The sequence below is a fragment of the Falco naumanni genome, chromosome 6, assembly GCF_017639655.2.
Source record: "Falco naumanni isolate bFalNau1 chromosome 6, bFalNau1.pat, whole genome shotgun sequence".
Lineage (NCBI taxonomy): Eukaryota > Metazoa > Chordata > Aves > Falconiformes > Falconidae > Falco > Falco naumanni.
This window is the reverse complement of record NC_054059.1, coordinates 61,350,711-61,377,519: the sequence shown is the minus strand read 5'-3', so window position 1 is coordinate 61,377,519 and position 26,809 is coordinate 61,350,711. Positions and strand designations below refer to the sequence as shown.

General features: G+C 40.2%; 1 protein-coding gene across 1 annotated transcript in view; it reads left to right on the top strand.

Moving 5' to 3' along the window:
* Positions 1–26,809, top strand: part of SLC35F1 (solute carrier family 35 member F1) — a 253,835-nt gene that overhangs the window by 209,561 nt on the left and 17,465 nt on the right. The window contains exons 4-7 of the mRNA XM_040599259.1: positions 5,966–6,125; positions 11,003–11,159; positions 15,687–15,739; positions 21,535–21,689. Coding sequence (XP_040455193.1) covers positions 5,966–6,125; positions 11,003–11,159; positions 15,687–15,739; positions 21,535–21,689 — 525 coding nt within the window. The remainder of the gene's footprint in view (positions 1–5,965; positions 6,126–11,002; positions 11,160–15,686; positions 15,740–21,534; positions 21,690–26,809) is intronic.

Below are 26,809 nucleotides of genomic sequence, written 5' to 3'. Positions count from 1 at the left end.
GCTAATGAAAGTTTTGAGTGAGTTTCTGTGTCTGCAGGAAAAAAGAGAAAATCCTGAGAACAGAGTAAAGGAACTGATGGGAACAGTTAGAGAAGCATTGGTCATGTTGCCCCAAGGAAAAAATTAGAGATCTTGTGGGCAAAATAATGATTTAAAGAGGCTTCAGACTAGGAGCAGTCTTCTGGCTTTCGTTTCTTCCATGCCATGGTAATTAAACATTTTTACATTTTTTTTTAAACAAATGACATCACTAACCAATTCTTTCACCAATCTCCCTATCCAGAGTACCCTACATTTTGGCTGGACGAAAAAATGAATAGTTTTGAAATTATTTCCATGCATGTATAAAAACCGTGCAAGAAAGTGATTAAGTTGTGCTGAGATAGCAAATAGAAATACAAACAGTAAAAACAATGCTCCCTTTTTTATTTGAATTGCTTGAAATATCCCTGTCAGAAGTGCTGCCAGCATCCACGCCTTCTCTGCACAGAAGGTTTTGCTTGCAGGGTAGCGCAATGGCCACGCAGTTCCCCTGGCGGCTGGCAGCCAGCTCTGTGGTGTTGTGAAGGTAGCGTGAAAACTAGAACAGAACGAGCCATCAAATGGGCAGCAAACCCTGTCTTCCTTTGGAAGACAAAGCAAATGTCATGAGGTGTGTCTCTTACTGGATGTAGCACTCGCTGTTGTGTTAAACCTACCAGCTTGCATGCTGAAATTCAGTACCTGACCACACAACGCTGGACAGATGCAATGCTGATTTTACTGATCCCTCTGCTCTGGAGACTAGGCTGAGTAGAGGGTGCAGCTGATTCTCTGCGTGATTTGCTGGAGGGCAGTGCTAATGAGAAGCCCCTAATGTGGAAGAAAAGGGCTTATAACGGGGGGGTGGGGGTGGGTGGAAATCCAATGAATGTTTAAAAAGGGAGATTCAGCTCAGCTTCTCCATAGGGAGTTTGCTGACCAGCTTGCTTCTTTTTGATATCGCTGCAGATCAGCAGTTCATCCTCTGTATTACAGACCTTCCAAAGCTTGCTAGCTCTCCCTTCCAGTGACTAACAGTACATTCTTGCTATAGATGTGCAAACACATGCCGAGTTTATGAGATCAGAGACTGGATATTTACTGTTACCAAGAGAGTATTTATCTATGATTTACAAGTATAATAAAGTAACATAATCTAACAAACAATTGGAGGAAATACATTTCAACATTGTGTGTCGTCAACAGATTTAGATGCAGTGTGATATCTGTTAGAGTCAAATAATAATCTTCAATCTCTACAACTCAGCCTTTTTATAGTAGAAAGGAGCTTCTGTAGGACAGTATATCAATAGATTATATATTTTTGTATCCTGCTTTCTAAAGCAGCCCAATTCAGAGCTGTGACTGAGGAAAACCACAGGCAAACACAGCATCATCAAAGAACGTGGTCTACACCTCACACTCCTATCAGATTTATTATCTTCCCATGGCAAAATAAGAAATATATTTTCTTTTAGTTTAGTGAGTTCTGATAACTTCTGTGATTAACAGGAACATTGATTAAAATCAGGTCACTCAAATGACAGGGTATAGGCAGTGCCTTTCGAATAAGCAATTAAAAGGAAGAAAAATATAAAAAATGAACCTTAGGGAAATACTGGTGAACAGCTGACCTTTATGTACTATAAATGAAATTCAAGCTAAGCATAATTTATCTTTGTTATTTTAATTGTCAGAAAAATTACAATTAGGTATAATGTTTTTTTCTTAATAGCTGGCATAACTAATAACAAACAAAAGAAAGAAAAGTAAGGGGGAAAAATAAATAAGAAAACCATGTTGCAGATCAGGCAATCCACAATAACACATCTTTTGTCTGTAGAATATATGTGCATTTTTTCTTCTACTAGACAGGTTTATCTGAGGAAGAAAGAAAGGCGGAGCAAATTTAGTCCTAGGGAAATGAAAAGTAAAGCGATACCTGAAAAACAGTTAAGCAGTATGCACTAGGTTATCTTATGCTTGTATTGTGTTAACCTAATTTATTTTTACCTACCCCATTGTTTAATTATAGATATAAACTAAGCACAAATCAAGAACTATATAATGTCAGTGAACATTGCCTACGTTTAACGTTTATATCTGTTGATGCTGCAGTATTCCGAATAGCAATTTGTGGATTAGACCTTGGACTGCCAGCCCCAGAGGGGTATTTTCCAGCTGCTGCCAGCATTGTTTGTTTGTGACAGGTTCTGTTTATGCATCCCTTCATGTTAGTGCTTAAAAACCACATCGTCACATATTTGAAAGCATAGGTATGTTTAAATATTTATGGAATTAGAAGAATTTTTAAAATCTTCTTCTAAAAGACTTAGTGGGAATTTGTGTGTTGAAGTACACATGCTGCAGATACAAACAATTTTTTAAACTGGCTATTAAAATCACACTAGCACCGTAATATATCTCATATTCACAAGAAAATGTTCTTTTTGTGTGCTTAGCCTGGAATAAGTAAAGCAGCCCTCATCAGAGCTCCCGTCCACAATGAACGTGCAGTGTCCTGTCCTGTGTATAAAGGTGGCCAACAGGTTCCAGATGTTAGGGGTTAAAAATATCCATTGAGTCACTCTGTGTCTCTTGAGCAGTAGTTAGCGGCTGAAGGGTGACATCTTTGTATTCTTAAATCTGTTCTTAGACTCTGTGTGAATGACTAGAGCTCCTGATTTTGTGAAGTGGAATAGTTGGTCTAGTGCTGGTTGAGGTTCAATTTGTCACCTTTGCATGGAAAAGAACTGGAAAGATGCTTGCAGACGCTTACCGTTGCATTAAATAAGTGGCTTCTTAAAACACCTCTATGCTTAACGGTTGCATAAGGCTTTCTACTCTGTTTTGGGCACAGTCCTCTAAGGTGGTATGTGTATGTGTGGGAAGAGGGTGCTCAAATCTTAGGTGCTTGCCTGAGAAGGGCAATGGCAGACTGCAGTACCTCTGGCTAGTCCTATTTTACTCATGTCCGGATCTAAATAAAGTGTAAGGGTGCCTCTTCCCTTCTCCAGTGCAAAGTTAACTGAGTTGGTATAACCTACCGGACACTGGTGACCCCAGGGGGACAGTGTGGAAGGAAAGCGATGTGCATTGAGCCAGGTAAAGGTGGCTGTTACTGGTGACACATTTTGGTTGCTTTCTCCAAGGTGATATAGGTGCCTGCCCATGTAAGCTTCTCCTCCACCTTGTTTTGATGCTAACTACCAGTGAAGTTAGACTCACAGAATAGCCCAGCTTGGAAAGGACCTCCAAAAATCATCTGGCCAACCTTTTGTGGAAAAGGGAGTCTAGATTAGATTATTTATCACTCTGTCCAATCACATCTTGATAAACCTCCAGTGGTGGGAACCCTACCATGTCCCTGGGGAAGTTGTTCCAGTGATTGATAGTTCCCAGTGTAAAAAATTTCTTTCTTATGTTGAGGAGAAACCTCTCCCAGTGCAACTTGTACCCATTGCCTCTTGTGTTCTCCCTGTGGCTTCTGGTGAAGAAAGAGCCTCCATCTTTACAGCCACACTTTAATGTGAAGAGGTCAGAAAACTGTGAGTTAAGTTTGTATGTTCAGTGCTGCACTGGGAGGGAATGGGATAGAGCAGTGTAAGAAGTAAACTACCTTCCTTCTGTTTGGTACCACCTTTCTCTGTCTTCAGCAGAGATGATGGGCACACTGTGTATCAGCGCAGCTAATGAAGAAAACATGTCCTGCGTGTGCAGGCATGATGACATGAGGATTGAGAAGGGAGGTGTTGAGCTGTGTCTACATCCCATAGGTGATACTGAAGAGTGAGCTTCTCACAGATGTCTCACCTGTTGCTGGTAGTGCTAGGGCTGCATTGGTGAAGTGCAGAAGTCCACAGTGCATGAAAAATATGCGGTGGATGTTATCTATGCAGCAGTGACCATTTGAGCTGGCTAGGTGGACCCCATCCCTCCTTCCAGTGACAGGAGGAGGCCATGTGCCACCTTGCCCACACCACGTGCCAGCATTTAATGCATACACCTGGTAGTCCTGCCACCACCCCTCCCTGCCCCAGGAGCTGGCTGCTCCCAGCAGTGCGACTCCTGAAATTGTTCTTGTGTGGGTGGTGTCTTGTATATACATGTTTTTGCAGAGAATTGTTACTGAGTGTTAGCTGTGTTATACATGTGTATATGTGTATATATATCCACACACATATATATATATATGTCAGAGGCAGAGCAGATGCCCTATGCAGACGAAGGAGCTTGTTGCAGTTCTTTCAGACCTTGTCCCTTTTCGTGGTTGGTCTGTGAAGGATGGCATTTTGACGACTGCTGAAGGAAGTTTTCACTGTAAAGAGGCCCAACCATGCCTTTTAGATTATTAGGTCTCATATTAAATGCAGAACCTGCTTTTAGCATGGACCTTTCCCATTTGTAATTTCCCTCATCTGTTCTGCAGTTCTTTGGGACTGCTCAAGCCTCCCGAGAGCAGCATGGTCCCGCTGCTGAACCAGTTCTCTTCTGAAGGCTTTTGTTACTCGCTGTCTGGAGAATCTTTGAAATGGATGGGTTTCTATGCACACTCCTGTTTTTAAACAAAGTTTCAGGGCAATTATCCTTAGTCCAAAAATTGGGATTTATATTTTTGCTGATCCCCCAAATTTAATATTTATTACATAGGTATGTCACATGTAAATAACATTTTTCTAAGCATTGAAATTCTTGAAATCATCCAAAAATCTTTTTCTCTTCACATAGTGCATGGACACACAAAGAAGTTAAAAGGGATGTGATCATTATTTTATAATACTTGGTGTGCTTAGTGGTAAATCACACAGAAAGAACAAGTACTGAGTAACAGGCCCAAAGGGAAGAAACCCCAAATTGCATCATCTAAAATCAAAGTAACATCTGGAGTAGTTTTTCAGAACTGTGGACACAGTCTCCTCTTTTGGTTGCTCCAGAATATTTTCGTTAGGAAGAAGATGCAGTCATACAGCTCTGGTTGATGCTGTATCAATTGGCATTGAGCAGTAGCGTATGCTGCACAATTTGTTAAATCCCATTGTTAGTCCATAGAATCACGACTCTTATTTATCTGTATCCTTTTTGGAGGTGGGATTAAAGTCAAGTTTCTTTGGGTGTTTCTTACCCAGGATTTTTGTTTCTTGGTGACATACTGGTATTTTCTAAAATATATTTTAATTTGAAAATCTCAGGGTCCTCTCACAACCATGTGGTGTGTTTCTTTTTTTTATTGCGGCTTCTGTGGATTTACTCCTGGGTGTCTCTGAAAAAAACAATTAAAGATTGTGCTTCGTAACACTTCTTTGAGAAAGCTTTTACCCAGATTCTGTTGGCAAGAAGCCTGAGTTTCTTGCATTGCAGGCAACATGGGGTTTTGTGGGGTTTTCTCCTTCAGAGGCATATGGGACTGTATTTTCAAGGAGTTAACAGTCCCCACAAGGAACAGATTTTTCGTAAGTATTCTGCATGCAGAAACCCCTTGATTTATATGGCCAGTTTTAATAAATCTGGTCAACTTGTGTATTATGAATATTTCTGCTAATTGAACCAGAAATGACTGAATTAAAGCATATGTCTAGACTGCAGGAGAACTGCCCTCAGTCTCTGTCTGTTAATCACGGGAGGTGAGGACCAGATGGAGTGGTGTGGCTCTCTTTTGGCCCTGGTTTCCTTCCCATCGATTTGAAATATGCATCTGAATCCAAGAGCAAGGCAGTGCTGTTGGGTGTTACAGCAGAGCGACAGCTCTCCAGAATTTGTGGAATAGACTTGAACAGCATAGACTTATCCTCTGTCTGATGGATGACATAACCACTGGAAATACACTTTCTATCCGGTAGAAAGTGCCATAACTAACTAAATAACCCTGTTCCTCCCCTCTGTTGGAACCTATCCTCATATTTTAAGGCAAGGTTGATTTGTTGATTTTTCCTCTCTTTCTTGACAGCTCCTAGACTGTTTTGTCATCCCAGTGGTGATACTGCTCTCCTGGTTCTTCTTACTGGTACGATACAAGGCAGTGCATTTCATTGGGATTGTGGTCTGCATTCTGGGCATGGGCTGCATGGCAGGAGCAGATGTCCTTGTTGGGAGACAGCAAGGAGCAGGTGAGTAAGGATGGATGGGCTGTATTCCCAAGTTTTGTTCAGAGAAACCATTGACAAGAACATGTCAGGCTGGGACCAAAGAAAAGGGGAAATTGGCAAGAAACCCTGTGTCTCCATGGATCCAAAGCACTGCACCATTCAAAATTGCTTCTTTGTCAGAAGGAACAGAGAACAAAAATGGATCAACACTTAAAAGTCAGCATTGCTGCAAATGGACTTCATGGGCCCTGTGTCTGCAACACACGTCACCCTCTGTGCACACTGCGGGAACAAGCTAAAGACTTGTAGTATCATTGTTTGGGCTTACTTGTTTGACTGCAAACCTCAGTTGCTTCCTTTCCAAATGGGCTACATCTTTGAGTAATAAGCACCTCTCATGTCCCCTGTGTACTATTAGTTCTCAACTATACTCCTTTTTCATACTGAGGTGGGGTTGCTGTGTAGGTGTAGAAGATGCCAAACCTACATAGTAACTGTACCGGTTGGGTTTTGCACACAGTCTCAGAGTAAAGGCTTGGGATTTGCCTGTGTCACTGCTGGAGAGAACCTTCTTGTGTGTACAATGTTCTGTTTTACGTGCCGCATCATATGAATAATGTGTGTGTAGCTAAGCTATTAATGCAGACTAGACAGAGTTAGATTTCATCGATCAACTTCCTCTGTCACATTGATTTCTCTTGTGCCAACCCAAATGATGTGGGAAGGCTGGAAATTCTTTTCAAAGATTGTCAATTAGGCACAGTTTTCATTCTTAATTAAAAGCGCTGAATTGTGAGCTGAGCATAATACACTGGGATTTAAAATACTTGACTCAGCTTTCTGAATACAAATGCAAGTGCTCTGAGAACTGCATTTGCCAGGATGCTACTACATAAAACAAGGGATTTTGTGACAGTTCTTACCATATCTCCCTGCCCTCTTTTATCCCTGTCCTTTATCCTAAAAGGAGACTTCTAGTTCATTGGTCTCCTCCAGAAATAGTCCTGCCTCAGCTAAAAAGGAAAGAATAGACTCTGTACTATGAAATCAGCCAGCCAAAGCTGCATTGAGAATGACTGATTTCAGAGGGATTGGGATTTCAACACTGGGTTCTGGAGGAAACATCCTGTGTCCCAGTAATCTAGAGAGTAACATGCTGGGGTGGGTGAGTTGTGGATCAGCAGGAGTGTGTAGGGCAATGGACCTCAATGGACAAGGAACAGACTGAAGAACAGGGACACTTTGCCATCCAACTGCAAGAATTAGGTATTATCTGCCATATTCACTACTAAAGCACAAGTATAGCTGTTAGGTGAATTTGTCCAGAAAAATCTGTTAACATTGCATTATTGCCTTTTAATTTGGAACTACACGTGAAAAACTCTGTCCATGCTTACTGCTACGCAGCTAGACTGCAGCTTTTTTCTTTAAGTGGCAAAATCATGTTATTAATTTTATTGTCTTTAACAGAGTAAAATAGATCAGATGGTTTAATTTATCTGAAGAAGTAAAACAATACATTACAAATCTACAAATAAAAAGAAGTATCGGTAGCAAAAGAAAAAAAAATCTTGAAACTCTTCATTAAATGGTTCCACAGCATCTATAGGATATTTCCTAGGTCTGGGCAAACAAAAGAAAAGAATACACCAAAAGCATGATGCTGTATTAGTCCTCAGTAAACTCTGTTTATCCTATACTTTAGGGGACAAGATCTGTTGACACCTGTTGACTGTATTATTTACTACATTGAATTGCCATAAGGCTCTGCTAGGCACTTACTGCATACAGCAATCTAGCCTGCCAGCTCTTACAGTAAGGGAAAATGAACTAAAATGTGTCACTGAGAGATTAACAGGTATTTTCCATACTATCTGCAGGAATTAAGTATAATGTGTAGGCATGCTCCCAGCTTTCAGTAAATAAATATACGGTAGTTTACCTCTTTTTTTTGTATCCCGGCTGATGTTTTACACATTACTCAAGGGGGGAAGCAATTACTATCAAGTACTTTGTACGCTAGCACCTTACATGCCAAGTATAACTTAAAATAACACTTTCCTGAAGTAATACCCCTAAGGTGCCTTGGTACTTGTGCTCCTGTAATACACAGGGGTCTAAGACACAGAGGTCTAAGTGTTTCATCCAGATTTTTCAAAGCATTTCACAGCTTTAGCTTACCACAGTCTCTGAAAACCAGTCACTTCAGTCCTGGTAATAAGTATATGAGAGTATGTTTAGTCTAAGATGGGACACATTGAGACTGATTTTTAGATATTATGATCATCATTACTTACAACCAAAAGCAAAGAGAACCATCTCTTAATGCTGGGAGGTAAGGTAAAAATGTGGCAAAGTGGCCTAGCGAGAGTGTGAAAAACAGTTGTGTCAGACCGTAGTTCATATTCAAATTATTTTTATTACACTATAGTGCTATAACTGGTCCCCAGAACATTAAGTTCTCCCTGGACTGTATGACTTCTGCTTCCAGAGAACATTAAATATGCCAATGATTAATGCAGAGCGTGTTGTGCCAGGCTGTGCCTTGTGTTTCTTTACAGGAATGACCTACCCCATTAAATTGGTCAAGTACAACTGTATTAACCTACAAGTCTTTACAATGCCTCTAGTCAGTTGATACATATTTCCTTAGCAATGAAACCAGTAGATGCGTGTGGATTTTACATGCATGAAAATATGTATATTGGGATATGTCAGTCTTGGGAGAAAGTTCCAAAGTCAGCCTCTTGAGGAAGCAAAGAAAAGGCATTTGACAACCAGGATGCTAGGAATTATTAGGAAAGAAACCAAAAGCATAGTATAAAATATTTTAATGCCAGTATATGTTTTGAGGCATAAACTTCTTGAGTACCATTACTTTAGTCACTGCATCTCAAAAAGAAATGACCAGAAAATAAGCCTATAGAAACAATGGAGAAAGGTGAGAAAGCTGTTCACAGGCAGAAAATGGTTTCAGGATGAGGAGACTGTAGACAGAATGGGACTTTTCATCTCTTGGAAAAGGCAAGAAAGATAATATGGTAAACGTACATGAAGTCTTGGGTGGTATGGAGAAGGTCAATAGAGAGTGATCCTTAAATATTTCTCACAATCAGAAAATTATGGGATGCCCAATATAATTTTGAGGTACCAGGATTAAAAGCTAAAAACATGAAGTACTTTTTAATAGTTGGCCAAAATTATATGAACTTTACTCAAATTGATGAAGAATCCCTCAAGATCTATTAAGTTTGATGGTCTAATGCAACTTTCATCTCAGAAAATCCCTAATCTACTGAGAACTGGCTGATAAAAATCCCTCTGTGCTTTCCTATTTCTTTATGCTTTCCTCAGCCACCCTGTGCTGCCCAGTGCCAGAGGAGGGTCCTAGGCTGGGTGGATCTGACCAGCTCTTGGCGTCCTTTTCTGGGAAGGCCCCAAGGGTTGAAGCTCTCGCTCTCTGAGCTTCAGTGCACTTTGGGGAGAGCCATCACAGTGTGGTGCCTGGGGCCATCCCATCTGTATGCAAACGTTCAGCGTCTGAGACGTCCTTGTTTCACAGCTGCAAAAGGATGATATTTTTGTCTCAGCAGTTCAACACAGTCAAGCTCTAAGGTCAAAAGCCTTTCAGCAGTACTTCCCCGAAGTGTCAGTGAGTAGCTGTAATAAATACCAAATGAGTGAGCTCAGTGAGGAATGATTGGAGCAACTGTGGAACATCAAATGCATCAGGAGTATGAAGAGGTTTTGTTAAGTGCTGGTGCTTATTTTAAATTAAGGGCATCTTAATCTTACATGTTGAAAAGATCATTTTGAACCAGTGAGAATGTTTGGCTTCCATTTTTAGTTACTGCAGTGTATTTTACAAATCAATAACAAAAAAAAAAAAAAGGCAGGAACTTAAAAAATAAATCGAGGTATTTTAAAAGAAAACAAAGTGGGTTTTTTTCAAAAAAATTCCAGTCTAGTACTTCAGCATTTCTGCTGAATCTTTTCAAAGGGAATTCCATTATATATAGCCTTTTGGAATGTGATTCTACAGCAGTGTCTGACAGCTTTGTGAAGCTCTTGCAGAAATCATTTAACAAGCCATAATGTGCAAAGGGAATCACATCAGTTTACAAAGCCAGGGCCTCGGTTTTCAAGCTGGAACTTGATCTTGATCAAATCTCCCTGCGACCCTCCCCACCATCCAATAATAAAAGTCTCCAAGACTTAAAAAGATTTCAAACAGTCTTGGATAATGCAATGTTTTAGCAATTATATATGCCTGGAGGTACTGAAAATATATCTTGGTGTTCATTGCATGCCTTAGGTACTGCTATGTTAATTGAACCTCTTTTAAAAATCTGTCGTTATCATCACCCTCTGTCTACACCCCATCCTTCCTCCTCTCTTTCTTGTCAAACAGCTTCATGTGAGAATGAGGTCAGTATTGGGGTTGTAATGATTTCTTCACTTATTTCACAGGTACATGGAATTTTTCAGTTGGTTTCGCATCTAAATACTGGACATGTTTTAGACTGGTTGGGTTTCAAGATGAGATGAAAACTGCTCTATGTAGCCCAGTCACATTCTATCTGAAAAAAAAAAAAGTAATAATAAAATAAAAAGTATTAATTGCTTTATTGTTTTTACAATATTTCAGATTCTTTCAGATTCCCTTATCTACAGCAAGGATGATGCTGTCCCTTTACCTCTGCTAGATTTTGCTGGGATATTTATTGAATGAAAACTGTTAAAATGACAGAATATTTTTGTTCTGCTTATTAGCGGCTTATTATTATACGGGCTACTTAGTGACTGAGGGTTGAAATCTGTAGGGAAGAACTTGCAATGGTTCTAGGCTAAAGATGGTTGTTCTGAGATATTCTGATTTTTCCCATCTTTATTCCTAGGTGAAAATAAACTGATAGGGGATCTCTTAGTACTGGGTGGAGCAACGCTATACGGCATCTCGAATGTTTGTGAGGAGTATATCGTCCGAAATCTGAGTCGAGTGGAATTCCTGGGCATGATCGGACTCTTTGGCTCCTTCTTCAGTGGAATTCAGCTGTAAGTGAGCAGATTTGAGCCCCAAGGTCATTCAAATAAGTGCAGCTGTGGCCTCCATTGAGGTAGTGTAACCCTCTCTTTGAAGGTAGCCGTTTCCTGTGGAGAGTAGGTGTCCTCTGATTCTGGAATTTGCGTTGGTTTTCCTATTTCACATTGGTGGATTTGAATAGTAACACAAATTTGTACCTCAGTGCTCTCCTTCAAGGCATGGTGTCCTTGAGTAGTCACATGGGGAGGGAGGAGTAGAAGACACATTTGACCATCTTGTTGCTGGAAGGCAAGTGGATACTTCATGTTGGTCTGATCTGTGAATAACAAAATCTACAGCTCCCGCTGTTCTGTTTCATAGTTTTAAAAAGTCACTTAGCTTTCTAAACAGGTAGAAAACATGTCCAGTTAGAAGTTATTTTACAGATAGGCTCGTTCTGTGTAACTAAAATATGATATGGCAGAAATAATGGGAAAGCCTTTAAGAAACTGGCCTTTTCGCTTCGAAATATTTAGTACTCAGGTGAATGTCTCATGCATTTCAGGAACTACCGTGGCCTGTCTATATCCACAGGTACCTAATGAGCATCTCACCTGCAAGCCTAAGAGTTGGAAAGTAGCTTCCAGTGTTGTAACACTGTGACTGATGAAAGTGTAGTAAAAGTCACCATGGAAGGTTGCAGATTCGTCACTGGTGCTTGTCACACAGTATAATTCTGGATCACTAGTCAAAAGCAGGCTGGTTCCCCGCACATCTGAGCTACTCAGCTTCTAAGAACAGAGACTGATCAAAACAATGACCCATCAATTCCCCCTTAATTAGTTCTATTTCTTTAGCCAGAAAGCTTATTATGTTTATGTGGGATCTGAACATGTGACTTAAAATGTTTTATATTAACTGGCTGGCACACAAGTTGTTCCTTTTATAAAATATAGAATTCAGGAGCACGTAAATGTGCCTACTATCTTTGGCTAAAGCATTTTTGTTACCTACGGTGTTCACAGTAGATAGGTACAAACTGATTCTGAGGGCATCAACGCAGTGCCTTTGTCTTGCTCCGCGTGTGTAAACTGTCATGTACATGTCTCGTACTCCTGAATTTAATTATAGTGCCATTACCCTCTCTTGACCCAAGCAGTTAGGCACAATTCAGGGTCTGTGAGTAGTTGTTTTGCTGGGGAGAAGAAGGTGTTGCTGGAGCAAGGCATCTTTGTGTACAGGGGACACAACTGGAAGGGCTAATAATGTTTCTGCTACTTGATTCCATGAAGCAATTCAGCATTTTCTTACCTTTTCCTGTAATGAAGAGCAGACATCACATAGTTATGTGTTCACAGAAGTTTAATCTAACTAAATATACCAATTGTTTCAAAGAGAAGCCAGCTCCCCATATTAAAATTGAAGACTCTTTCTTTGAAACACTATTGGCCACTTTCATGCAATATAGCACCTTTAGGTCCTGTACACTAATGTAGCCTGAAGAAGGAATTTTTCAGCAGCAGGGCCATTTCCCAGCATTCTGGACACAGCACTGGTCAAAGTTTGGTTGGCATCCACAAAGTGATTGAAGATGGGGAACATGTGTGCTAATACCACTGGAGGTGTAAGTCTCATATTCATAGGATTTACAGGGAGCAGTACAATTCTGAAGAAGGGAAAACACTGGTGTGTAGGACTATGCTGAACATACAGAACAGTACCCACAAGTGAGTGTGCCCTTTATTGACATGCACTGATCTCAAAATAATATAGTAGCAAAAAGCTGTGGTATTTGCCTTTTATTTTATGTGTAATTGCCAATATATAAATATGTGTTGATGATTCATGTTAGTTCATGCTTCAGCTCTAGTACAGGGCTTTATCTCCAAGAGGATGTTCAAGAAGTAGGCTGTTGTTTTCTAGAACAGTTTAGCAAGAGTGCTTAATATTAGACTGTAACATAAAATAAACCCAGGTAATGCCCGTTGGACAGCAAATGAAGGGCTAAGGTGTCAGGGCAAACAGTGAAGTAAAGAGTTGGCTAAGTATCTGGCCATGGTGGAAAGAGAAGTGTAGTGGGTTGGATGAGATTAAAGCAGAGAGGAATTGTATATCAAAACAAGAGAAGAAATTAGTTGACAAGAGTTGGGGAAATAGCTACTACCCAGCAAATGAAGATAATGCTGTCTGGTGGAATCATATAACCATGGAATAACCTTCCTTGTAATGGAACCCTGAAGGTCGTCTGGTTCAAGCTCCTACTCAAAGCTAACTTCGAAGTTATGTCAGGTTGCTCAGGAACTTGTACAGTTGACTTATTATCTCCAAGAATTGAAACGCTAGTCCTGCTGGGCAACCTATTCCAGTGTTTGACCAATATTTTTTTCTTTATATCTAATCAGTTTCCCATTGCAACTTGTGTCCATTGTTACTCATCCTTTTGTTGTGCACCTCCACGAAAAGTCTGACTTTTTTTCTGTAACTACCCATTAGGTAAAGCAGCAAATTTATTGTCCCATCCTCCTCCCCAGCTTAGCCTTCTCTTCCTCACACTGAACAAGTGCTGGTGTTTCAGCACCTCCTCTTACATCAGGTGCCCCAGCTGCCTGACCGTTGTGACAGAGCTCAGTTGTACTCCAGTTTGTCCATGTGTCTTATTCTGGCCAGGCCAAAATTGGATACAGTACTCCAGCTGCTGTCTCACAAATCGTGTCCTTCAACTTGGTGGCCAGACTCTTACTAACGGAGCCCAGGATGCTGTTGGCCGTCTCTGCTGAAGGACATATTGCTGACTTACATTCAGGATTATGTCCAGCAGGACTCCAAGGTTTAATTCTAAAAAGCAGCTTTCTGTCCAGTCAGCTCCCAGCCCATACTGTTGCATGTGGTTATTCCACCCCAGGTGCAGGAATTCAGATTTACTTTTCTTGAACTTCACGAGGTTTCTCTTGGCCCTTTTCTTCAGACTACCTTGTGTTGGAAACTTTGCTAAAGTCAAGGTATGTTACACCTCATCCTTTCATCCATTCCCTCTCCTTTATTTACTGAGCCAGTCATCTCATCATAGAAGGCAGTCAGTTTGGTCAGATATGGTTTGCTCTTGAGAAGTCTATGCTGGCTTTTTCCAATCATGTCCTCATCTCCTGCAAATGGCTTCTGGAAGATTTGCTTCATAATCTTCCCAAAGGTTAGCATAAGGCTGTCGGCTATAGTTTTTGCTCTTTTTGAAACTGGATGTTGCATTTGTCTCTTTTCAGTCATCAGTGACCTCCTCCAATGACCACAGCCTTTCAAAGATCATTGTGGTTCCTATTCTTCAGTGACTCTGGCGTCACTAAATGGCAACTTCTGGCAAAGTTGGTTTTGCCCCCCTTTGTTTCGCAGGTCATAATGAATCACAGACCACGGCATATTGTTTTATGCTTATTTTGTATCAGATAGGCAATACTATGAAAGCAATGTTCCTACATTACATTTATATCAAAATTCATTTGCCAGAACAAGAGACATTGCAGTTTGTTTTCATGATATTCTTCAGGAATTACTGATAAAAGAGACATATGCCTTATGCATGCAAAGACACTTATAGTTTAGTTATTTTGCAGACAAAATAATCTTATTATTCTGTACACAGTATTAAATTTGCCACACATCAGCAGCAAGAAAATTAGAATTTCCAGGATGCAACTTTCTAGACCAGATTAATGTGGAAGTCATTCAGTTCCTGCAGTTTTACCATTATGCTTGCTCTTCCACATGCCACCTTTTGTACTAGGTACTTTGTTTTTCAATCTGTGTAATGTCATGTTATATACTTGTTTAAAATATTGTCCAGACTAGCATGCAGAGTTCTGCACAGCAGGAGTTATATGGAAATCACAGATCAGAGGGTGATTAGCTAAGTGAAGACCTAGCTGGTGAGATACCTAATCTCCAAGGGTATGTTTGCCTGGAATGGGAAGAGCTGACTTGTTGCCACCTTAAAATTTTCAGGACCTGGAATTTTGATGCTAATGTACAATGCAATACTTATACAATGTTGAAAGTGGACTTTTGCAGCTTGTCCCATCCTTTGTTTTGTGACTTTCATTGCTGTGACTATTTGATCTCTCACCGTGTAACTAATCGCAGTATTCTTTCTCCCCAAAGCCAGTCTGTAATACCTATTTATTTGACACTGCAGAGCTGCTCTGAAGGGTGAATAACTCAGATACCTCATTAATCATTAAAGTTCAAAAGCTTTCAGAATATTAAGTCAGAAGAGTACAAGAGGATTGAACATATAGGGGGGTTGAGCACTTTGGTATATGGAGAGCTGGAAATAAACCAGCGGAAATTGTACCCTATCATGTCTGATTACTGCCCTGAAGATCGTTCGGATTCACAGGCACAGGGATGATGCCAGAGTGGATTAGCAAAGTCTGATTGCATTTGGTTCCTACAGAGATTTTTTGTTATAAGGTTATTCATGTTGTTGTGTCCAGCATTTGAATTGAATGGGTAGCGGTGATTTAACTTCTGTTCTCTTCCATGAAATTTTGCCTTCTCTTCTCTTATAGGGCAATCATGGAACACAAAGAGCTGTTGAAAGTTCCCTGGGATTGGCAAATAGGTAAGAAAAGACTTTACCTCATTGAAGATAGTTGCTGAAGGAAGCGTGGAGACAAGCAATGTTTGGGGAGGCAGGCACAAATTTTCACAGGAGCCAATGTTTGTGACTTTGCCGCCAGTTACTGCCAAAGGTTGAACTCCATACCTCGACCTTTCTTAAATGATCTGTCCTTCCATTGCCATATTATGCTTTCCTTGCGCCATTAGGTTAAGCATATGAATGCCATAAGATAATTATTCAGACAGCCGTGAAGTAAAACAATAATGGGGTTCCAGTTCTAAGATTCAATGCAACGCTGGGACAAATTAATGAGGTAGTCATTAAGAGCCAAACCTTTTCAATGAATGCCAAAGAAAGAAAATGGAACCTAACATAAAAAAACACAACCAAACCCAAAAACGTACTTGCAGTGCATATTATAGCCTCATAAACTCATTTCCGAGGGGAGCATTTCTGTATACAAATGGTTAATTGGTGGAACATAGCAGATGTCTTTTAGACAAGTTTAGGTAGCATTGTGCACAATGAAGCTTTTATGGTGTTTTGCGAAGCAGTGGATTGCATTTTCCTATTTCAATTTGGAAGCTGAGTTTATGACTCCCTTCTAATTAGTCCGACAAATTATTTGCCTTAAAAGCAAAACAACATTTTGCAGAGCCCCTGTAATCACTCTTTTACTATTTATGACAATAGAAGAAATAAAAGAATACTAATAGTGTAGAGCTGATGTACTTAGCAGGGGATTCAAGCTTTGGCAAGCCATTGACAATAGCTTGTTGCTTAGTTTCAGAATGAGCATCAAAATGATAGCTCAGAGGTGTGCAAAGGCAACTGGTTTTGTAGGGAATCCCGGAGGACAGGTGATAGAAGTTCTGAAATACACTGTGTTTTCCTTAATTCAGAATTTCTTCTCATCATTATAAACCTTAATAAAGGCAGCGCGTCTTTCACAAAACACTGCATGCACTTAAAAGTCTTGGACATTTGATGGTTGAGCTGTAAAGCTAAATGACAAGTCAATTTAAAGTATCCATGGAGAAACATACTCAACTGCGTACTATAAGTATATTGGCCTTCTTTAATCTGAGATAATTAGCATAATTGCATCAGTATTTGTTTATACTTCATAATAAGGAGCTCAGGGACATAATTAATCTGGTACTGATGGAACTAGCAGTGGTCATAGTGAATTATCTACTACCCATGTAAATGTCATACATGCTACCATGGGAGTTCTGTTGTAACTCAGTATTGGTGAAACGCGCTATTAAAATAAAGTCTTACTTGGTCTGTCGTGCCATTAAAATGTCATTGAAAGTTAGTCGCTAATTCTGAAGAGTCCCTATATGAGTCTCCTCATAAAGAGGAGATCATCTCATCTTAGCAAGAGCATCATAGATATGTACTTGTTTTGTTAGAGCAATCATTGGAAATGCAGTGTAGTTGAACACGGATCAAATGGTGACAGTTATGTGTAGTTCTGTGTTCTTCCCTGGCTTACACTGCACTCGGTGTGCTTTCAATTGCATTGGCAGTGATACAAGGTTGTCAAGTAGTGATTGACAAATCTATGTCAGGGTGTTCACAGCCTTGTCCTGAATAGTTATCCGCTGTGACAGACTCAAACCTACAGTCCAGCAGAGTTAAATCATCAGCCCTCTGAATGGTAGTGATAAAGTCACAGCAGGCAACCTAATAAATATCTCAGGGTGGCCTGTTGCCATCTGCCATAATTGTGCTATTAAGAATGGATTAGCTACCTTTCAACTGATGTAAAATGCAAGTGATTTTTTAATATAAAGATCTAAAGCCAATCTGTTATGTCTATCATGTTTAAAACAGGCTGTAGCCCTCCTGGTTCTAATTTTGGAAATTCCCCCGATACATAGCATCATCTTAGTACACTTAGTATAAATCAGTGTAGCTCTGTTTGAATCCTTGAAGGTTTAAGTATTAATACTTACAGGCAACCTGACTGAAAGGAGAATCATTATACTGTTCTGAGTGAACGGTTTCATATGAGACTGTGACACGTTTTGTAGAGTGATAGATTAAATAACAACAAACAAACTAACATCAGTTTTATTTAAGCGAAAAGCCATTTGAATCTCCAAGGAAGTGTCCTTTGTTACAGAGGGTTTGACTATTTCTGAATGGTCTTTATTCCAAGAAGACAGTATTAAAATCATAACAAATTCAATTTCATCCCAGTGGAATGATAGCTGTTGGAGTAAAAACACAAAGGCCAAAACATGCAACATTCAACCAGCATGCTCAGGAGCTAAAGGCAGAAGTTCCAAAGGCATGTTAGTCCTAGCAGTACTGGGGCTACTTTAGAGCAGTCCCTGGGGGCAGATCCTGCCCATCTGTATGAAGATGCCTAGTCTTAAGAGAAGTGGGGAAATACTGAAGGACTGGGACTTGTTCAGCCTGTAGAAGAGAATCACAGAATGGTCAGGGTTGGAAGTCACCTCTGGAGATCATCAAGTCCAACCCCCTGCTAAAGCAGGTTCTCCTAGAGCAGGTTGCATAGAATTACGTCTAGGTGGGTTTTGAATGTTTCCAGAGGAAACTCCAAAACTTCTCTGGGCAGCCTGTTCCAAGGCTCTGTCACCCTTGAAGTAAAGTTCTTCCTCATATTCAGATGGAACTTCCTGTGCTGTAGTTTGTGTCTGTTGCCCCTTGTCCTGTTGCTGGGCACCACTGAAAAGAGCCTGGCCCTGTCCTCTTGGCAGTTGCCCTTAAGATATTTGTTGACATTGGTAAGATCCTCTCTGAGTCTTCTCTTCTCCAGGCTGAACAGCCCCAGCTCTCTCAGCCTTTCCTCACAGGGGTGATGCTCCAGTCCTCTAATCATCTTCATAGCCCTCCACTAGACCCTCTCCAGTAGTTCTGTGTCTTTCTTAAGAGAGAGAAGGCTTTGAGGAGTTACCTACAGGGAGGTTATCAAGAGGACAGAGCCAAGGTCTTCACAACAGAGCATGGCAGGGGAGTGAGAGGCGACAGGCAGAAGCTGAAATGAGAGTGAATTCAGACTGGATAAAACTAAAATCTTCACACTGAGGACAGGCAGGCAGTGGAGTAGGTTTCCCAAAAAGGTTGTGTAGTTCTCATCCTCAGAGGGATCAAGACCAGGCTGGGAAAAGTCCTGAGCAACTTGGTCTGGTTTTGAGCAAGGTTTGAACTAGAGACCTCTGAGTTCCTTTCCAGCTTGAATCGCCCCACAATCCTATGAACCTAAGTGCCCAGTTCAGACACTTATGAGGCATTCACACCTAACCAGGCAGAACTGGTGACCTTACCCATCAGGGTGAACACTGACAGACAAGATGGGATTCCTTCCACCAGCTTTACATACCTGGGATGTGGACATCTGATTTATATAAATAGACTCTCTTTATCATCAGCATCAATAAACAGGCATGGCACAAATCATACTATACTAAAGGTGGTGTCTTAAAGAGGCTGTTCTTAAAAGATTGTCATATGCACCCTTACATTTCCCAGTCTCTTCATTGACCACCAACCCTCAGTACATGTCCAGAGTTAGGTGGAATGAATCCCACCCACGGCTGCCTTCATGCATGTTAAGCCTTCAGTTAGGACAATGCCAGCACATGTGAAAGCAAACAGTTAGGATGATGAACTTCTCAGGGTTTAACACAGACCAGCTGATCAGCAGGTTGTTACAAAAGCACCTCCTGACTTGCCAGGTTGCTTCCTTCCAGTGCCTGCTACAGGCAGTTGGTGCTGGTGACCCAGTTAGATGTGGCCTGGTTAGATGTGGATCCCAGCACCTGCGACTGCAGCACTAGTGGCGATTCCCAAGGCTGCCATTTGCGCTGCAGGGATACCCAAAGAAACTGAGGCCCAAGCCTTTGACTTAAAACATATTTTTAATCAGAAGACTGGCCCTCTAAGAGGCAATATCTGAAAATCATATGATGTTATTTCCAGTTTGTTTTTTGTCACCACTAAATGCCATCCAGCTGGTGAGTATTACATGTATTTTAAGGTGTAAATGAAATGCTACTTTACAATCACCTCGGATAGGACAGCTACAGTTTAAGCAATTTTCCACTGGAACTGGAATGCCCTTTGGAAAAGCAGCCTGTGAAGGGTGTGAAGTTGGCTGCCGAAGAATGTGAACACCAAGGCAATACCATAAAATTGTGCTGTCAATTGAGAGCAGAACCCAGCAAAGCACCTGGATATGTGTGGTAAATCCAAACTCAGAGGGCCTCAGTGAACCAGCTGGTGATTTGCAGACTGTACTGTGAGAATGCTGACTTTGGGTCCAGAATGACTTTTGCGCCTGACTTGTTCTTGATTGAAACCTGGAAGAAAAGCTGTTGTAATGCTCATGTACGCAAACATTTTCTCATTGACAAAAACTACACTCCACTTGATGCAATCATTTACCTACTACATAAGAGTTGCAGTTTGCATAAAGCGATTCTTTCCGGTGCTGCCTAAGACTGATTCTGTTGTTACCCATATGCAATGCATATACCCATATACAATACCTTAAAAATTTGTTACCTGTTAGTAAAAGCAGTTCTTCTCAATATTATCCATATTCTGAATATAAATTCCAATTCATTATCATGCCATAACAATTGATATACGGACACTGACATATTGTGACTGCTGTGTTTGTTTCGGATTGAGGTACCCTTCCATTCAGATGCTTCCAAGGGACTCAAACTGTCACAGCTGATCTTGTCCTTTAGATAGCTTTCCTAAAGAGTTGTTAACTAAGTGGATTCACAAACAGATACAAAACATACAGGCTCCCCCCGCCTTCTAATTCTTTTCAGGACTCGGGCAATCAGATTTTTCTGCAAGTTTTAGTCAACAACAACATGCTCTGAAGAGCTGGTGTGAATCTAAATTTAGGCTCGTGTGCATATCAGCTGGGAATTCTGCAGCATACCGCAGCCTAAGAAGTATCATTTACATGAGAGCAGATGAGTGAAGTGTTTGCTGGTTTTTTAACTTCATATTGATTAATTTGCCTTGGGATTTATCAAGTAATAATTGAAGCAATGAATTTTTTCCTAGTAAGTTATTTAGGTTTTTAAATTAAATTAGGTTTTTACTGTAATGTATTTTTATTATATTAGCATCTAACAATCCAATTTGTGTGAGGCACTCTGTAAACATGTAGCAAGAAAGAGTCTCAACTCCAGAAGGCTTTATTAAAGAAGGCAGACAAAAAGGGGCAGAAGAAGAGAGGTGCAAAACTGTGAAGCAATTTGTCAGGTTTGTTGGTAAAATAGGACTAGGACCTCTATCACCTGAGTGCTGTCCTCATGCGTTCATCCATTGGCTCATTAACTCCTCTGCAAATAGTGTTGCGTTCATCTTGTGGGTCCGTTCCTAGGAAGCTATTGTGTGCTCTATCCCATTCAGATGAACTCAGGTGGTGTTGGAGACATTCAGCTCCTTAAGAGACTAGATTTGAGGTATCTGAATGCATCATTTAATCCAAATTTATGTTGGACTTGAGGTATGCACTTATAAGACACCGATTTAAAACAGTGCTGATATTATGGGGACCACAGAGGAAAGACCTCCTGCTCACTGCTGATATGATTTTCACTGGTTTTCTTATATATTTAGAATTATGGTTTTAGTCTCTCTCTATATATATGTGTGTACCTTAATAATTTGATCCCATGTTTCTTTGAAAAAGCATTATTCTTTTCTAAAAACACAGCCTTTTTCCTCCCAATGCGAGCCATTTCTGCAGGCTATGAAAGGTCACTGTGCTTCTTGTTTCTCTTCTGCAGGTTTGTTGTATGTTGGCTTTAGTGCCTGTATGTTTGGCCTCTACAGCTTTATGCCAGTGGTCATAAAGAAAACCAGTGCTACAGCCGTCAACCTCTCCCTCCTCACGGCTGACCTCTACAGCCTTTTCTGTGGATTATTCCTCTTCCACTACAAGGTATGTGGAAATGAGAGATGTGTTTGGGTAGCAGCAGTATGCCTGGAGAAACATCAATGCAGAACAATGAAACAAAACAACCCTCCAAACTTTGTTAGATCTACACCGTAAAAGAGCAGATATTATTTTTTTTTAATACTTCAGGCTTCCCACACCAAACCCAATTCTATTTTATGATTTGTAGTTTTTAAAGAGAGCTCATTTTGGTCTTGTTGTTACTAGTTTTAAGATTTGAGTACCTGTTGGTCAGAAACTGTTTCACTAATTTAATTTAACTTTCAACGGCTGTAACCAGACCCAGGGTGGCAGTGTAAAGGGAAGGGCTTTTCCAAAAATCCCATAGACTTTTTTGCCCGGGAACAAGGTGTTTCATTCATACTGATTCTGAATTTATAGTTTGTAATTGTCCATGAATTAAACCTTTCTCGTTAGCTAAACCAATGGCTTGCCTGGTAGTGTAAATGCCAAAATATACAGCAGATTTGTGTTGACGTTAAACTTTTACCTCTCAGGTCCTCTAATATTTAAAACATTGTGTTGTACAGGCACACATTTGCTCTCCAGTTACAAGGAATGGCACTTCATTATTCACAAGTATCCCCCACAGTGTCCATCATATGAAAGCAGCATCAAGGTGCTGGAGGTGATTGCTTTGTACCATCATTTATTCATAAAAGGAAGGTTACTTGATAGCTAAAATAGTGGCCCAAAGGAGTGTTAGATAAATGAAAGCATTAAAATTCTGAATAGCTAACCAACTCAAATCAGACTTTGTGATACTAATGGTACCTGAATTAATCTGAACAAGACAGTGAAAATTCAAAGCTTCAGTCTAACACAAAATTGTTCCTTGCTATTGCATTTTGGTTTGGTTTTATGGCTTTAAGAATTCTGCAGACAGAAGAAAAGCAAGTATAGCAACAAAAATTTGACTGAGAACACAATGTAGAGGTTGCATAATTTTCAACCTCATTGATGCCCTCTTTTTCTACAGTAAGTGCATGTCAACCCTCAACCCCAGTGGCACCCTGGCCTCCCCTTAAGACCTGTTCTGAAAAAATGCTCAGGAAGGGAAGGCTCAGAACTGGAAGGTTTCTTGGTTGAAAGCAAGGCCTCATCATCTGTGCTGATACACTGGTTGAGTTCCACCTCTGACGTAGCTGGTGGTCCCTTCTGCCCCTTACTCATCTGATTAGAAAACTGAAAATCTCATTCTCTTATGGTTAACTGTATCAGGCAGTATTCTTCATAAACTCTTATCGAACTCTTACTTCAGCCTGTTTAGGTTTTTTACCTCCACTGCTTTGCTTGGGAGACTGTTACTCTAACAATTACAAACCTTATTTCTAGCATAAATTTACTTGTGGCTGGTTTTGTCCCACTCATTTTTCTGCCAAGAGTATCACTTAGTATGAAGAATCCCCCTGTCTCCATAGCATTTTACTCCATTAGTACATTAACAGACAACAGTCATATCCTCTCTCAGCCCCTAGTTTACTAATCAGAGCAAGCCCTTCTCTGCACCTCATCTGGTTGGATTTCATCCTTCATGAGATTGTCCCTTCAACCTGAGAAGTAGGAAAGGTCCCTCCAGCACCTGGTGCAATGCTCTGGTCTCTCCATTTCTCCAGAAAGCCTGTTACCCCATAGATGGTAAAACTGTATTTACATTTTTCATCACTGCTTTTCCGTTGTGGTTTGTACTCAGCCTGCAATCTGTATAACTCATGTGTGTCTCTCCTTTGTTCTTCCCAGCTGAAGTGCTGATGAGAAGACCTTTGTCAGGGATTTGTGGAAGGGCCTTTACTTGAAATGTAGCATCAGTTTCCCAAGCTGTCAGTGTCTCCTTTCATACCCTTCAAACTTAGGTTGCAGAACAAATTTGAAAAGAGAGACTATATTCAGAGATCATCTAGATTTAAAAACCCACTTAGTTATCTGCTTATTTCTTTAGTTATCGTGGTTTTATCCTTAGTCAGATCACCTCCTCCTTTTCTTTGTGGTTTACTATCTGCTATCATTTATATGAGGAATTAGAACTGTGAAATGTGCGACTTGCACTCAATAATGAAGTCTAATATGTTAACATTAAATGATCTAAATTAATTCCCCTCCTAAGACTGTGTACACTTGCTTGTTTTCCAGCTTCTAAAAAGCTGTTTCATTCCCAGCCCAGCTGTATGTCTCCATCAGATATGCAGCTCCTTCTGCTTCTGGCTGCACTGGCCAATGGGCACAGCCCCACTTCACTGGGAAGCAAATGGTTTTATGCTGAATTAGGATCAACTGAGTGGTTTAGTGCCCCTTGCAGAATATAATTTTATGAGGCTTTCAAGAAACAGTTATGATTTTTGCCCTGTGCTGCTACTTTTATCACCAGACAGGTTTATTGCACCTATAGGAGTAAATCTATGAAAATCCATGGAAACTGCAGGAAATGAGTTTAACTGTGCTTTAGAGCCTCTGAGACCAAACTAAGAAGAAGATTGTGTTTGAAGTATTTTGATTCGTTAGCATTTCATTTTTTTACAATACAGACTTGCAACATCATGATATGCAGGACAGTGAGTTTATAAACAGCTGCATTTATATTCTTACCCCGTATGCAGATATCTTTGTAGTGCATTGAATGGTTCCCAGGCCCATAGAAGCTAGAAAGAAATACGGTATGTTTGACACAGCTCTGGTGATATACTTGCAGTTAAATATGTTAATTGTTCAAGGTGTTATTGTATTGAAATGTAATGATTTATGACTTTCATTTTTTTCATGTAGTCATAGATTGATGACTAGACTGTAGTGCGTCATTCTTAAAATTATCTGTACCCTTCAAATAAAAGTTCTCCTTTTAGTTCTTCTGTAATCAGTAATTGATTCCAAATATTCCAGTGGATGGGGAAATGTGTCTGGCCTCTTTGGTGGCTGAATGTTGGCCGCTGTCATAGCATTTAAGTATACAACTCTGTATCTTCAATCCTTTTTTTAAAATTTCACCATATTGATACATTTTATAAAATTTTTATATTTTAAATTTTCCTAGCTATCTTTTCTCATTTCACCTTCTTCTTAAGAACTATTATGTTCTGCTTTGAAAAACAAAGGCCATCAGTCCTAAAACTTAACTAATTATTATCATCATCATCATCATCGTTGTTGTTGTTACGTTATCCTCTACTATCATATTCATCTTAACCTCTTGTCTTTCAAACTCATCTTTTGATTTGAACTTCGCCTTGATTTCCTTGTTCCATGAACCTCAGTGGTCCAGGAGTACAAAAGCCAGCCTGCATAAAGCTCTGTCCCACCCCACACAGTCAGGAGCCCCCAGTGCTCTGGCCCCAGCGCAGGGAATGACCCTGTGCAGCAGAGCCAAGGGGCTCCTGCTCCTGCGCTGGCTGGTTTCACCCATGCTTTCTGTTGATAGGCATGATGGTAAACAGCTTTGGAACCAGACAGTAGGATACGATACAAGTGTGAGATGTGCTTTGTAGAGGGATGTCTAGGCATAGCATGGAGGAAGTTTAATGTTCTGAGTAACAGGACTGTCCTTGCCCTGTCAGAGCCTGTGATAGCCGTTCTTTGTCATGGATACACTGACACCAGTAGTGCTGGGAAATAAAGGGCCAGCTCTCTGGGTGTATAGGGTTGGAACTTTTGTATAACTTCAGCTGGGTTTTGCTTAGGAGGTATTCTTTTTTACATTTTATTCTCAGCCTTAGCTTTATTTTTATGTGATTTTTTTAAATTTCATACTCTTCATTTGAAAGCCGTATGTTGTGCTTTAGTCATTCAAGCAAATTGAGTTCTCACTAAATAATCTAAGCAGTTTATTTTATGTTTTCCACCAGCTAGAGCATGCATACTGATTGTGTTCTGCACCAGCAGGTCGAGTCACACCATATTATATCATTACCTAGCAAGCCAAGTACAATCAATTATATTCTGCCTTGGAAAATTCATTCATTATTTTATCCGAGATGCAGCTATAAAAATGCAGACTTTCTGGATAGAGTAGCAATTTCCAAATGAAGAAAATGCATATATTTCATAATAAATTAAGGAAGTCATATATCATGATTCAGAATGGTGGACAGTGTCTGTGACAAAGGACTTGGATACACAGATAAACATGATCCTCAAAACCTTTTAGCACCAAAAATGTGAAATAATGCTAGCTGAAACCTCACTTGCTGACACTTACTGATGTTTCTAAAAATGACTTTTCCTTGCTAATTCTAACAGCAGAGTCCCACCAATGGAAGGGTGCAGATAACAGTCTTCCCATTACATCAAAAAAAAGAGCCACGTAGGAGTCTAGGTGTGTCTTTGGTCACACTTGAATATATATTCCTGTGACAGAAAAGGCCACATCTGCTCACCCTTTGTCTGAGGGTGCAGGATGCTGTACACTAAAAACGCTGTGAAGTAAAAATACAAAAAAGTATAGAAGCTGGAAAATTAAATGACTCTTACAAGATGTTGCACAGTCTGACAGTAGATTTTTAACAACGCAGCACAGATATGGCAGCTTTGTGAAAATACTGCATTGTTAAAAGGATATCTCTTCCTTTCACAGCGTTATCTTGCAATAGTTTCATTAGTTACAAAGCATGAATAGCGAAACATGGATACTCACTGTTTTGGAGCTGTCAAAAAGAGCATAAAAGATGCGGCATTTGTATTGCAGAAGTTACAATGAAAGCTTCAATATCAATTAGATTTCTTCAGACACTAGCTCATCATAAATTTCAAGTTTTGTAGATTGTTTTCAAAGCTTTTAGCTTGGGATTTTTTTAAAAATTTTTTTTGGGGGGTTGTCACATGTTAAAAGACAACAGAACTGGTTAGGAGGTTTATATCAAAATAATTTTTTGTTGGAAATGCCTAGTTATCAAAACAGCAATGCAAAGTGAAAACTTCCTGTTTTCAGTATGCTCCCAAGGAAACACAAGCCGGCAATTCTCAGTCCCCGGCTGTTGTTTTGCCCATTCATCTATGAGCTTGCAGCAGCACACATTTTCCAATGTTTTCAGATCTCAGTTGGAAGATCTCGGGCACAAGAAAACACGAGTTTCACAGCTCATGGATTCTGTAAGCCAGAGAACAAATCTCAGTTCTGC